Source organism: Sebastes fasciatus, chromosome 3 (assembly GCF_043250625.1).
Source record: "Sebastes fasciatus isolate fSebFas1 chromosome 3, fSebFas1.pri, whole genome shotgun sequence".
Classification (NCBI taxonomy): Eukaryota; Metazoa; Chordata; class Actinopteri; order Perciformes; family Sebastidae; genus Sebastes; species Sebastes fasciatus.
In genome coordinates this window covers 34597987-34613139 of record NC_133797.1, presented here as the reverse complement: position 1 = coordinate 34613139, position 15153 = coordinate 34597987, and the positions used below count along the sequence as shown (strand labels likewise).

The 15153-nt window shown below is 40.8% G+C and overlaps 2 protein-coding genes across 5 annotated transcripts in view; one reads left to right on the top strand and one right to left on the bottom strand.

Annotated features, from left to right (window-relative positions):
- Window positions 1-203: 203 nt before the first annotated feature.
- On the top strand, window positions 204-7837 carry c3h19orf67 (chromosome 3 C19orf67 homolog). 4 transcript variants are annotated; one of them, XM_074630544.1, is made up of 8 exons: window positions 204-237; window positions 1800-1970; window positions 3233-3377; window positions 3460-3598; window positions 4415-4527; window positions 5446-5643; window positions 5759-5905; window positions 7172-7837. In XM_074630544.1, exons 1-8 carry the CDS (start codon window positions 219-221, stop codon window positions 7293-7295), a joined length of 1056 nt encoding a protein of 351 aa, XP_074486645.1. In that variant the 5' UTR covers window positions 204-218; the 3' UTR covers window positions 7296-7837. The 4 variants fall into 4 exon arrangements, with proteins under 4 accessions (XP_074486645.1, XP_074486646.1, XP_074486644.1 ...); XM_074630545.1 differs by lacking the exon at window positions 204-237 and adding an exon at window positions 1393-1418 and having other exon boundaries at window positions 4418-4527; XM_074630543.1 differs by lacking the exon at window positions 204-237 and adding an exon at window positions 1393-1418.
- Window positions 7838-9194: 1357 nt separating this feature from the next.
- prr36a (proline rich 36a) overlaps window positions 9195-15153 on the bottom strand; it is a 38046-nt gene continuing 32087 nt past the window's right edge. The window contains exon 6 of the mRNA XM_074630542.1: window positions 9195-14613. Coding sequence (XP_074486643.1) covers window positions 13514-14613 — 1100 coding nt within the window. The 3' untranslated portion in view covers window positions 9195-13513. The remainder of the gene's footprint in view (window positions 14614-15153) is intronic.

The following is a 15153-nucleotide window of genomic DNA, read 5'->3' as shown; positions in this document are numbered from 1 at the left end:
TGTAAACTTCTGACTTTATTCTTGTAATATAACTTTATTCTCGAAATCTCAGATTAATTTTTTTCCTCAATGTGGCCCTAATACTCCGTCGCACTGAGACACCGAATAAAAGCAAACATTAGAAAATAACAAAATAATGATGTTTTATTAATTCTTGCTGACCTTTGACCTTTAACCCCCTGCAGCCATCAACCTTCACCCAGAACGACGCAGTGACCATGGAAACGTGGGAAGAAGGTAACGGTAGCCTAGCCGCTAGCTATGTAGCTTAGCTCGTCTGTTATTACGTTAGAATTAACTGCAGCGTGATCACACATTTAATGATGTCGTGGATTAATTAGGTCAAACCCCCCAACTAGCCGAACGGGTATACAGTCGTTATCTCAGGTTGTTACTTAACTAAAAGTACTTGGGTACATACTGCTAGCATCGCGACGGTTAGCTAGCTAGCTAACCGTCTAGCTAGATGACAGTTAGTTAGAAGACAGTTAGTTAGATGACAGTTAGTTAGAAGACAGTTAGTTAGATGACAGTTAGTTAGAAGACAGTTAGTTAGAAGACAGTTAGTTAGATGACAGTTAGTTAGAAGACAGTTAGTTAGATGACAGTTAGTTAGAAGACAGTTAGTTAGAAGACAGTTAGTTAGATGACAGTTAGTTAGAAGACAGTTAGTTAGAAGACAGTTAGTTAGAAGACAGTTAGTTAGATGACAGTTAGTTAGAAGACAGTTAGTTAGAAGACAGTTAGATGACAGTTAGTTAGATGACAGTTAGTTAGAAGACAGTTAGTTAGAAGACAGTTAGTTAGAAGACAGTTAGTTAGATGACAGTTAGTTAGAAGACAGTTAGTTAGATGACAGTTAGTTAGAAGACAGTTAGTTAGATGACAGTTAGTTAGAAGACAGTTAGTTAGATGACAGTTAGTTAGAAGACAGTTAGTTAGATGACAGTTAGTTAGAAGACAGTTAGTTAGAAGACAGTTAGTTAGAAGACAGTTAGTTAGATGACAGTTAGTTAGAAGACAGTTAGTTAGATGACAGTTAGTTAGATGACAGTTAGTTAGAAGACAGTTAGTTAGATGACAGTTAGTTAGAAGACAGTTAGTTAGAAGACAGTTAGTTAGAAGACAGTTAGTTAGATGACAGTTAGTTAGAAGACAGTTAGTTAGAAGACAGTTAGATGACAGTTAGTTAGATGACAGTTAGTTAGATGAGTTAGTTAGATGACAGTTAGTTAGAAGACAGTTAGTTAGAAGACAGTTAGTTAGAAGACAGTTAGCTAGAAGACAGTTAGTTAGATGACAGTTAGTTAGAAGACAGTTAGTTAGAAGACAGTTAGTTAGAAGACAGTTAGCTAGAAGACAGTTAGTTAGAAGACAGTTAGTTGACGACGCAGTGACCATGGAAACGTGGGAAGAAGGTAACGGTAGCCTAGCCGCTAGCTATGTAGCTTAGCTCGTCTGTTATTACGTTAGAATTAACTGCAGCGTGATCACACATTTAATGATGTCGTGGATTAATTAGGTCAAACCCCCCAACTAGCCGAACGGGTATACAGTCGTTATCTCAGGTTGTTACTTAACTAAAAGTACTTGGGTACATACTGCTAGCATCGCGACGGTTAGCTAGCTAGCTAACCGTCTAGCTAGATGACAGTTAGTTAGAAGACAGTTAGTTAGATGACAGTTAGTTAGATGACAGTAAGTTAGATGACAGTTATGCTAACGTTAGATAACAGTTGATAAACAGGTCATCCAGTGTATGTAGCTGTTGGTTAATGTGGCGTTTTATGTTTCAACAGGTTTCCTCAAAAATACCAGCTTGTTAACAACAGAGAACATGACAGATATTGAGGTTGAGTTGGAGGTCCAGCTCTCCTCCAGCAGTGAGTGTGTGGGTCTGCAGGAGGAGATGAGCGATGAGAGGAAGCCAGACTCCCCCGAGGAGAGTCCTCTAAACACCGGACCAGGAGGTCAAATACTGTCCCCTGCATGTTATGGAAACATGGGTGTGTCATTTATTATACTCAGTTTTACCTCTCATTCACTGTTGTTTTTGGTAATTTTACAGGTCAGCAAATTTCATGGTAATCAGGTGATAATTAGCAAGTAAATTATTTTTAATTTCTTTGGAATTACTGTCAAATTACACCAATATTTACCTCAAAATGTATGGAAAATAACTCAATTATAAATATTATTTCCTAATTATATGCTAAAATAGCATTACACACACACATATATATATATATATATAACTAAAAGAAGACACTTCTGATCAGACACAAATCTCACCATTGTGTGACTTATTGTCTACACAAATGTAACCTGGTAGCTGATGTAATGATTCAGGGAGTTTTTTAAAGAAATTTAAAATAAGTTATTTGCTAATTATCATCTATTTATCAGCAGACATGGAAATAAAGCATATCAATTAACTTCTTTTCCTGGACATATATTAAATAAATGACCAACTATTGGGAAATTTGCAAATGCAAATTTCATGGTAATTAGGTGATAATTAGCAAGTAACCTATTTGAAATTTCTTTGTAATTACTGTCAAATTACTCCAATATTTACCTCAAAATTGATCAAAAAGTACTTTATTATAAACATTTAATCATTATATTCCACTATTTCCCAATAGCTGGTAATTTATTTAATACATTTCCAGGAAAATATGTTAATTGATAAGCTTTATTTCCATGTCTGCTGATAAATAGATAATAATTGGCAAATAACTTCTTTGAAATTTCTTAAAAAACTCCCTGAATCATGACATCAGCTACCAGGTTACATTTGTGTAGACAATAAGTCACACAATAGTGAGATTTGTGCCTGATCAGAAGTGTCTTCTATTAGTTTTGGTTTTCCACTTCAGATGAAGGGCCCTATTTGAATGATTATATGCTATTTATGCATATAATTATGAAATAATGCTTATAATAAAGTAATTTTCGATACATTTTAAGGTAATTATTGGGGTAATTTGGCAGTAATTCCAATGAAATTTCAAATAGGTTACTTGCTAATTATCACCTAATTACCATGGAATTTGCAGACCTGTTAAATGAAGCGTTACCTTGTTGTTTTGTTAAAAACAACCAAATAACAACGATCCTACCAGGCACCACCACTTTAAATTCATTTGTATTTAAGAATAGTTATAGTGGACAGAGATGGAGTATAATTCTGTCGTTTCTGTTGCTATGATGTACATTCATTTTGTTTCAGGGGTGGAGGAGCCTCTGTCGTCGTTGGCTGTCGCGGCTCTGGCGCCTCCCTGTGGCTTTGACTGCGAGGTCATCCAGTCTCTGGATCTGCAGCTCCAGTTCCTCCTGAACAAAGCAGATGACTTACAGGACTGCCTGGCCAACGAGTAGGGCTCTGGCTAGTCATAAAGCACTAATGTTACCTGGCTATTTCTGCTATTTTATGATCCTCTTTTTGTGTTTTTGCAGACAGGGTCATCTAGAGAGAGAGGCTCTTGCTGCTGCGGTGACAAGTTTCCTGTACACCTGTCAGCCCTACTTTAACCACCTGGAATCCACAAGCACCCTGTCCCAGCACACCCCTCTGCCTTTTAACACCTACACAAGGGTACGTTCTCTTAATGGGCTGGTCCACCCATCTTATTATAAAACACATTTTCTCACCAGTGGTATTAGATTAGACTAGATTAGATTAAATGTCATTGTCATTGCACCACATAGTATAAGTACAACGAAATGCAGTTTTGCATCTAACCAGAGTGCAAACTAGTTAAGTGCTGATTAAGACAATATATACAAATGAAGTGGAGTTATATTTAAATCTATACACAGAGAGGTTATGTACATAGAGCTATATGAATGTCACGTCATAAAACCAAAACTGCTTGGCTAGACACCCCTGGAGTTAAGGGAGAAAATATACACATGCATGAGCTACCTAGAGACAATGTGCCTTATACTAATGTATGTTTATTTCAGATCTGAGTGAGACATTTAGCAACTCTGTAAGCAGCTTTGTATCACAAGGATGTTGAATGAGTTCTTAGAATAAATCAGTCTAGATTTTTGTCTTTTCTAAAAAACTGGAAAAAAATGACTCTTCCCAAATTTAGGGAAAATCAACGTAGAAGGTTTAGAAACCATTTCATGTAAAAATCCATCCTTAAAATCAGGTATTGACAACAGATTGTCTGGATTTGTTTTTGTTTTGTTGTTGTTTTGACAGAGTTCCTCAGATTCAAACTAATGACTGTTAATATAAAAGTGTAGTTTTCTAGCTAGCTTCATTTAAATGCTCGTATGCCTAGATTTGATCGAGCACAGACTCGCACCCTCTCTCAAAAGTTTTTGAGCAGCATCCTGGGAATAAACATAGTTTAACAACTACGAGTTGAGTCTAAACTTCTACTCTGTGTGTGTGTAGCAGCGTATGCAGCTGTTGGACTTCTCTCAGCAGCTGTGTGACCGGTTGGAGCAGCTGGTGTTGACCTACGCCAGCTACAATCTCCTCTGTTTGGACGAAACCGAGCCTAACAGGTACATGCACATTAAAACACCAGGATCCAAGAGCCATTTAACAATTTATACAATGAAGAGGTTGCCTGCGAATCGTCGGAGAGAGACAGGAGCCCAAATAAGCAACTACTCTTTAGAAACAAGCCAAAAATAAACGCAACTACCAATATTTGTAAGCGACTTTTCAGGATAACAAGCCCAAAGTGGCTTATAATAAGGGGACTTGGCAACTCTGGTCTCAAACAAAGGGATCTGAACAGAACACACACCCAGACTTTATATAACCTCCCCTCCTCTAGACTCCTCCCCTGGATGATGAAGGTGAATCTGCATCTACTACTACCCGGTCTCACAGAATTGACTGTCTGGAGGCTTGAGATTTTGAACAGCCGCCCCTTCAAATATGACATATTTGAATTGAACTTGAATCTCAAGCGAAATTGTATTAGCTGCTGACATGTTTTCAATAGGTGCTATACGTGTTATTAATCGGGCCACAGGTCTGGTTAATTTACTCAAGCGGCATTTGGTTTCATGTAAATTATACACTTTTCCAAATTTCTGTCAAAAATTCTTTCATTTAAGCTTCATTAAACTTTTCCACTGAATACACTTCCATAACAAACCGTTGCTCTTTTCCTGGAGGATAAGCCGTGTATCTGTCTCTTCCTCATACAGCTCCCGCTAAGTACCTCACAGCACAGTTGTGTTCACTAATTTCAGTCCCTACTAAGGTAACAGTAAAACCTTTAATTCATCAGGGAAGGTTGTAGAAGGGAAACTCGTGCTGTATGAGTTTCAGTATACTATGATATGTTTTCTAACAGCTGAATCCTGGGACTGTTGCCGCTGTAACATCTAATTTCCCCGCAGGAACCGATCCATTTTCATATCCTCTCACTGTCTTAACTCTCCCAAATCTCCCGTTTGCATTCCCAGCGTGTCTCCCTTCTGCATCGGTCAGAGTCAGCTCGGTCCGCTGAGGCTCACCGCGTTCCGCTACTGTAAGCCCACGCCGTACCTGGCCCGGGTCGACACCGGCCTCCACAAACGCATGCGCTGGAACGTGGAGAGACTCCCAGACAAGCAGCAGACAGATGAGGAGAGTGAGGAAGAAATAGTCGGCGACACAGAGTAGTGAGTCTGGATGATATCTCTACCGTACTTGTTGTACTTTCTCTGTTTCTACATTGCGACACACCCATCTTACTGCTAATATACATCTGTTATTAATCTTTTATGTCCCGTTTAGTTACTTCCTGTGCTATGAGGACATTCCCAACGCTCACGCAGAGGCTGGCGGGGATTGCCAAAGCGTCTCTCACGGTAACGTGGTGAGGATGTGGTCCATCGGTCAGTGGGTGCAGGTGTTCCCCGACACAGACGACATCTACGACTGGTATACTGATTTACATTCCTTCGTTCGTTGCTCTGCAGCTTCTTTTACTTTACTAAGAGACTTTTCAATGCTCAGTGGTCTCTGGGGGAGTGAAATGTATGGAAGAGATAAGTGATAGATCTATCCAAAGCAAGACATTCCTGACATTATTCGATTCACAACAGCCTTCAGCTAGATAGAACTGACGTTCTGGTGTCGTACAGTAAGCAGTCAGTGTCAACGAAAAAGTAGAACAAAACTGAGATTTGTATATCAGAATCATTTCCAGGGTTGAGTGCCGTGGTGAAAAACATCTAAACATTTTGAACGATGACAACTTTTCATTTTGGTGACCAACTTACTGACACAATAACTAAGTTTTGAAGCATGAATGAAGTGTTTTGGGTGAGTTACTACCTTTTGCAGATATGCAATAGAGTTAATTGCATTTACAGTTTAGAGAAAGTTAAGACTGTTGTGAAAAATGAGCCAAAACGATTGAGAAGACCTGACATACCAGGACTACCGACTGAATAAGAAACAACCATCATAGGAAAATGTTAACTTATTTCTTCTCAAAGCTTTATTATAATATATATATATATAATAATGTAATCTGAAGAAAACAAACAGATTATTATTATTATCTTATGAAGGTTACAGTTAATTTGCATATTGTGTAAAATGAAAATAGACCTGAGCACATCTCATGTGTGATAACTTTGACTCATATACACCGATCAGCCATAACGTTAAGACCACTGAGAGGTGAAGTGAATTATATTGACTATCTCGTTACAATGGCACCTGGCAGTGGCTGGGATATATTAGACAGCAAGTGAACATTTTGAACTTTGTGTTGGAAGCAGAAAAAATGGGCCAGCGTAAGGATGTGAGCGACTTTGACAATTGTGTGGCTAGACGACTGGGTCAGAGCATGTCCAAAACTGCAGCTCTTGTGGGATGTTCGCGGTCTGCAGTGGTCAGGAGGACCTGCCAAAAGTTGTCCAAGGAAGGAAAACCGATGAACCGGCGACAGGGTCAGACCCGAGGCTCAGTGGTGCACATGGGGAGCGAAGGCTTGCCCTCGTTGTCCGATCCAATAGAAGAGCTACTGAAGCTCAGATTGCTGAAAAAGTGAATGCTTGTTCCGATAGAAATGTGTCAGAACACACAGTGCATCGCAGTTTGTTGCGTATGGGGCTGCGTAGCCGCAGACCGGTCAAGGTGCCCATGCTGACCCATTGTTATGGCTGATCGGTGTATGTTCCTTTGTGTTCCTGTCAGGATCCTGTGCGAGGTTCCTCGGGGTAGCTACCAGCGGCTGCTGTTTCTGGGCAGCGAGGAGCCGTCTAGCTGCAGCGCTACAGACTGCATGCAGCAGCTGCTGTCGTCACACCAGACAGAGTGATGCCAGTGATGTATTAGCACACATGGGACATCTGCCTCTGGATCAACAGCATGTGAAAAGAGACGGGATGTTCAATTTTACGTCACACAGGATGGATCAGATAAATCCTCACGCTAGTTCTTAAGCAAAATATGTGTCGTTGAGTTTATGGGAGGTTCTAAGATTGAACATCTGGATGTCTGAGCAGAAACACCCGAGCTGAAATCACAAGCACGTCACATGACTAAAAGCCAGAGTGACGTGGTGCATTCAGGACCTGTTGGGTTTTTCCACGTTTAAAGCTGAAGAGGCTTCTGTTTTCATAATACACTGTGACCAGGGTTGGTTTTAAAAGTTTTATAGTCAAGTTATGTAAATAATAGTTTTATGCTGTTTACTGTGAGTGCGTTTAACTCTTGTTGTTTGCTGCACGCTATTTTGTTGTGTGTGTGTGTGTAAAGATTTTATAAGAGATTGTAAATATTTTGTTATGTTTTTACAACAGTTTATACATTTTAAGAGTCCAGAAGAGTTATTAAAAAAAACATTTTATTTACATGAAACATTGCATTGAAATAATTACACACAATCACAGATTTCTGTCTTTCAGAAAGTTCAAATAAACAAGGAAAACTTTACATTTTAAAACAAGCTGCCATGATTTTGGGCTCCACAAAGCGAGAGTTCCCATTTACTTCAAAAAGTTCATCAAGCCATTTAAATTAGTCCTCAAAGGCCTCACTCCATTTTCAATAAATTAATATCTAAAATGTGAGATTTAATAACTTTGAGCCTAAGAAACAAATGTTTGTTCACTCGACTGTGTTCAGTTTGACCTTGTAATCATTCAGCTCATCAGTTCTGTTGACTGGACATAAAGAAGAAGACGGTTAATTAATTAAAAACAAAGAATAAAATCTACCATTTACAACCAACATCCTTCATTCTCTATTCAATAAAAATCTATATATGACTCTTAAAGGGCTTCTATACTTCTAAATCTCTAAAGTACAAAAGTAAAGTGGGGTTTCCCTTCATTACAGTGAGCAGTCGTTTTTAAACAATATACACAAATGCTGACAAAAACACTACACAGATATGTTGAAGAAAGCACATTTAAAAAGTCCAGCTTTGTCAAAGAATGCAGTGAGCATAATGCGTCCTATCTGGAGGACGAGGAAGCAAACATACATGAACGCAAACACCTGCTTGCTTCTCAGCTGCTACACATAGGCTTTGATAAGAGAGGGGACAAGTTAGTGGTTAGTGGAATCCACAAAAGGGCAAAGGTTAAAACACTGGATGCATATTCATACTTGGCTCACTGTTTTCAACTCAGTTATTAAAGAAAAATCAGCATTTTGCTATTTGACACCGGTGCGCAGAAAGACAAGAACCGACCGAATACAAAAGCTGATTCAAACGGACACGAGTGGAAATAAATGACATTTTCTGATGGTATTTCTGTGCCCTCCATTTAGGGTGTTTTCACATATTGTCCTTATTAAACAAACCAAACTCAGTCCTCTTAAAGTGGACCAACAGAGAAGGGACTCTGTTCTTTTTGCATTCACATTTTCACATAATTTGAAACAGGACTCAGTTCTAACTCTTCAAACTACATTTTACAAGAGTACACATCATTATAACATTATTATTTTCGCCCGATACTCCTTTTTTGAGCTTGAACGCATCATAATGTAACTCAGTGGAACCTCCGTACATTAGCTGTTAGCGTCGTTATTTAGCCAAGCAGGACTGTGCTGCCCACTGGCTGCTAACAGCTAACAGCTAACGTAAACTAGCTCTGCTCCTGTTGATTTCAACACGCATTTGTTGTTCACGACGTAGCATTATCAGGAATTGGTGACTAGAAACCGTTAATGCCGATCCCCCGATTGCATAGTTTTACTGAATATGTAAGAGATAATGTACAGCGAGCCGGTCATTGTTGTGAAAGAAACCCCGACTAGCTGTACATTATCCCGCTTATTACACGGCTACTTACATAAGAAATCAATAATTTGACACAAAAACAGTCCGCCAGAGTCCGACATCAGAACTGCGCCCATAGCAACGGTTGTTATTCATAACAGTGGTCTGCTATAAAGAAATAACAGACCGCAGAACGCAGAGATTAACCAATCAGAATCGAGTATTCAACAAAGCCGTGTAATATTGGTCGGTAACGATCGGTGGCTGATCAAACAGGCCATCCCTAACGGCAAGCCTAGAGGGCTAAAATACAACGGCAAAGGGTAAAGCGAACCTGGAGAGCGTTTTGTTCACAATGCACAGGTTAAGCAAACCACAACGCAGACTTAAAGCGAACCGAACTCAGACCACGACCCGAGGAGGTCTGAGTACGCTTCGTTTCAGAGGGGTTTGAGTTCTTTTTGAGTCTTCACATATGCGCAAAAAATGCTGACTAATCGCTCTGAGTCCGATTGGAGGGCTGAAAGGGACCAAGTGTGAAAACACCCTAGATTTATAGTCCAAGAAACGGTCAGCAAATTACTAAATGAGTCCTAAAAACGTCCTCATCTTTCAACCTGTGACATTACAATGAGGCTCAATGACTGACTGACAAACACACAGTATCCAGACAACAGACTGACAACACACAGACAACACAGATATGAACGTTTACAACACACACTTCTTCCGTACCATCACAGTTTCAACAACAATGCAGAGTTAATACCCAGAATAACCTGATATTCAACACTTCCCTATTAATAACCTTCATGTCACACAATAAAGTGACCTGACCTTCACAGCAGTATCGGTTAAACCTCAGTTTGTAGGTAACGCTTCATTTTACAGGTCCGCAAATTTCATGGCAATTAGGTGATAATTAGCAAGTAACCTATTTGAAATTTCTTTGGAATTACTGCCAGATTACCCCAATATTTACCTCAATTTATAAAAAAAATACTTTATTATAAACATTATTTAATAATTATATTCTGAAATAGCATATAATTGTTAAAATAAGGCCCTTAGGCTTGAGAAGCGGCTGCTCTTCATCGGAGATGGAAAACCAAAACGAATATAAGACACTTCTGATCAAACACAAATCTCACAATTGTGTGACTTATTGTCTACACAAATGTAACCTGGTAGCTGATGTCATGATTCAGGGAGTTTTTTAAAGAAATTTCAAAGAAGTTATTTGCTAATTATTATCAATTTACCAGCAGACATGGAAATAAAGCATATCAATTTACTTTGTATTCTTTTCCTGGAAATGTATTAAATTACCAATACTACTGGGAAATAGCGGAATATAATTATTAAATAATGTTTATAATAAAGTAATTTTCGAGGTAAATATTGGGGTAATTTGGCAGTAATTCAAAAGAAATTTCAAATAGGTTACTTGCTAATTATCACCATGAAATTTGCGGACCTGTAAATTGAAGTGTTACCAACCAGTCTTGTATAATATACAGCCATCATCTGTCTGTAATCTGTGGCTGAAATAACATCATCTAGCATGAGAACCGAGGGGAGACTACACATATGGAAGAAGTTAATACGTGGCTCCAGAACAGTGACCATAAAAAGGCGAAAACAAGCCCTCAGCAGTATTTCATTTAACCAACAAGTCTCATCTCTCGACACAATTATATGTGCATAACTAAAACCTCATTAGTGCGTGACTCCAGTGTTTCAAAGGGAAATGCTTAGACGTCCTACTGACCTTTGGTAAAGAAGGTCCAAACAGCTCAGACTGAGACCAAGTAGTAAAATCATCTCTAATCAATACATTTCTTTGACCTCAGTTTGCAAACGCATTATAAGAAAAGTAAGTTGGACTTAACCAGCCACAGTGTCCAAGCCTCTATTATTTAATTGATACAAGACTGAATCTGATTAAGTGCAATCTCAGAGTCTTTTATCACTATTCAGTAGCGAGACATCTCCAGTGTATTCATCATTTTAAAATAAGGTGATAAGGATGTGTGTATAAACAGTCATGGCTTCACTTAAAAAGGGCTACAGTAGGTGAGGAACACAAAGTAAAACAACCTGATCTATCAGTCAGTTTACCTTCGATTGATAGTGGCCATTTGGCACCGTTGGCGTGGCACAGAGATTTGGCATAATGAAAACAGTCCAGTTCCAACCCTGTTAGTCAGTAGCACTGATGCATCATGGGATTCAGTCAGTAATCACATGGTTCCAGGTGGACTGACATGTAATATAATAGTCAGTGTAGAGTTTGTGCTTGCAGTGGTGTAGGATGTCGAGTGAGAGGTTCTGAGTTTCAGTGCGGTGTCGTGTTTGTTTTCGTCTACTCGCGTTTCTGTGGCAGAGATGAGACGCCGCTTCTTCACCGGCAGCACCAGAGACTTTCTCACCCTGAGTACAGACTCTTAAGCAACGTCGTAGATGCCACAGAGGTCATGTCCTTCGTATTTTTGTTGTGTTTTTGGGGGGTTTTAGCAACCTGTAGGTAGTTTACATTCTAGGATTAAAAACAGCGTGCAACGATAGCTAACGTTTGATTAGAAATGGAGTCCGCAAACGAACGACCAGACTCCAACACAAACTCCCCAGAATAAAAAACAAAACAAAAAACAAAGTTATATCTGGTGAAACCCGTCTTGCAAAACAGGAATGTGACCGACGTCGAGGGAAAACTAGGATCAACATTGGTGGGTCCTTCGATTCATTGAGGGACCTTTGTTTGGTTTTAGGTATCAAAACCGTGCCTGAGCTGGCAAAAGTCCTATTGGACATATAAGCTAACATTACTGCAAATCATATGAAATATATATTGATATTGTGGTTTTAGCTGTCATCACGTTCAGTCTCGTGTGTGTCGCCTCACTGTTTTAACCGATGCTCACTCACGTCTACGTAGTGCGAGCACAAGCAGCAGGACGCTGACTGTCGTTGACTTAACGGCCACAGGTGTCGCTGTTAACAAGCAATTTCTGATTCTTACATAGTGCCCCTTTAAGTCAGGAAATATCTAATTGAAGAGTATGACTTAACATTTAATACTGTATGCTATGGACACATTTCGGTTGGTACTGGACTGAGGCTGCATACGGAGTTTTATTCCAAGATGTGTAGAAAAGGCTTCGAAAAAGCATTTAGATTTTCATATTGGTAAATAAAATGTGCGTTCAGTTAACTGAATAAATAGAAAAAATCCAATTAGGAGAGAACTTTGACTAATGACCTCTGCATTTTTAAAATCCTGACCCTGCTCTTGGTCTACATACAAACTGGACCTGCTTCACAGACTTAATTTACCTCGACCGCAACCATAATCTAATCCTCAACTTTCTATGTCCTAAATCTAATCATTTACTTAGTTGGGAGTGGTAGCTAGTTAGCCTGGGGGTAAGCACTACCAGAGTCTGGATTCAGGGCAAGAAAGTTGTTTACCTTTTTTTTGCATCAATAAACAGCATACATGCTTGGAGAAACAGCCAACAACTGAACTGCAGCACCACCAAGCATTCGTATCTGTGTCGTATGTGCTTGTTTTCAACGGTACAGTTAGAAATCCCTGCCTCTCTCATGTGAATCTATAGCAGTGGTTCCCAACATTTTTACATCATAACCCTACAGTTTGTGACTAGATCAACTAAAGAGTTATTATTCCCTCTCAGATTGAATGCTTAAATATAAATCAGTAGTTTAAAAGAGAAAACAAGTAAAAACAAATGAACATTGTGTAGCAGAATCATGTTTTTTCTAACTTGTGACCCCTTGTTGGTTGGGAACCACTGATCTACGGCACCACGAGCTTATGCGTCTACCTCCAGGGCTGGGCCGTATATAAATATAATTCATTGTTAATTCATCCTGGATTTTACGCAATTTCTCCCAGGTTATCTTTCTAAAATACTTGGGAATTTAAAATAACCCTTTAGTACAATGTGATGGACATCAACAAAGTGATCTAGTTTATCTTCCTCAACATATTGTGATGAATATCAATGTCAAAGAATTTCTTCTAGTTATTGCAATTTTTTTCTCACATTGCCCAGCCCAAATATTAACTTCAAGCCATCTGTACAGCTGATCTCTTAAGTAAATATTAATTGTGTGTACAGGGCTGCTCTGCATACATGTGTATATCACCTTCCAGTCTTGAATTCCCATGTGTACGTGTGCTAAAACAGACAGCACTTGTGTCAACTTCCCTGTATGAGTGTTGTTAATGTTTAACAGTACTGCAGGTGTGTGAGTGAAATCACACACACTTGCTTCTCTCAGTGATGCGTCTCCAGCTCTACCACCGTCCACTCTCCCTGCGGGGAGCTCCCAGTGGCCTCTGGAGAGAAACTGCTCACGGAGGTGACGGTGGCAGAGGGAGGGGTGAGCGGAGGCAACAGGCTGGGCCACAGGCTGCTCTCCAGGGGGCTCAGGGTGCCTCCTGCACCCCCTGGCAGCAGCAGCAGGGAGGAGCAGCCGTCTCTGTTCAGCAGCAGGGTCTGGTTGATCAGCTGCTGGACTATGTCCACTTTCTTCCCCCAGTCCAGGTCCAGGGGTGGAGGTCGCTCCGGAGACTCGGTGAGCAAAGGGGAGGAGCTGTCTCCGTCCTGGGAGGGGTTGCTGGATGTCTGAGGGGAGTCCCGGAGAGGAGGAGGGCTCTCGGTGGACGGCGAAGAGTCTTGATGTTCGTCTTTATCTGATGTCGTCCTTTCACAGTCGTCTGTCTCTTCATTTGTCTCTTGTCTGGTCTTCTCTTTAGCAAGGTTGAGCTCCTTCTTTCCCTCTTCCTCTTCATCACTATTCTCCAGGGCTTCATAGATGGTGCAGAGGCCAGAGGATGGAGACAGTAGCACTGTCTGACCTTTATTAGACTGTTGCAGCTCTTGTTGCCACTGCATGATCTGCTGCCTTTCCTTCAGTTCCTGTTGTTGATGCTGCAGCTGCAGTTCAAGGTCTCTCCTCTGCTGAATCTCCTCTTCTTTCCTCGACTTGTCCTCCTCTTCCTTCTTCGTCACCTCTGCCTGCTCTCGCGTCTTCCTTTCCAGCTCCTCTTTATTCCTCTTTATTTCCTCTTCAGCTTCCTCCTTCTTCTTCCTCTGCTCCTCCTCCTCCCTCGTCTTCCTCTCCTGCTCCGCCTCCTCTAGCGGTCTGCTCTGTTGGTCCCTGCGTTGCTGCATCTCCAGTAGCTGCCTCTGGTGCTGCTCCAGCCTGCGGAGCTGGGGGCTCAGCGCCTGCTGGCCGAGGCTCCTGGGCGGGAGGTCGGCGCAGGTCAGCCTCGGCGGGGCGGCGGCGGCGGTGAGAGGTTTGACGAGGTCGCAGTAGGTTCTGGGGTACGCCGAGTGATCGCGGCGGTGAGGGTGCGGTAGCGCAGTGAAGCCTGTGTGTGAGAGGAAGCGGGAAGGAAAATTACAGTAGCGTGATGTTATAAAACAGGTCAGGCAGCAGGACAGTGACAGCAGTGCAATGTGAGTACAAGCAGAAGGGTGTAGAGGGAAGGGGGTGGCCGAAAGAGGCTCGTACTTGCAGAAGGAATAGTGGAAGCATTGTGAAGCCAAGCCCAAAGGTCTGCCAGTGGCCTACAGCACCAAACTGACCGGCAATTATTTGTGGTTTTGTACTTTGAACAAGTGACAGTGGGACATTGTTTCGAAGCTGTGCAGCAGTGACAGATACAGCCTGTTAAGTATTCAGAGGGGTGGAGCCACAGTATTTGTGTAAAAATGGTGAACACACCAGAAAATACTGACCTAAGGTGAAGTGACTGGGGGTGGTGGCTGGGGCAAGGGTGGAGAAATTTGTGCAGAGAGCAAATGTGCATACTTATCGTGATTTCCCCCCCCCTTTTTTTTTTACATTTAAAAAAAATGATACCCAGAAAAGAAAGATTTTTGTGTGCAAAAAAAAGCAGCCAACTTCC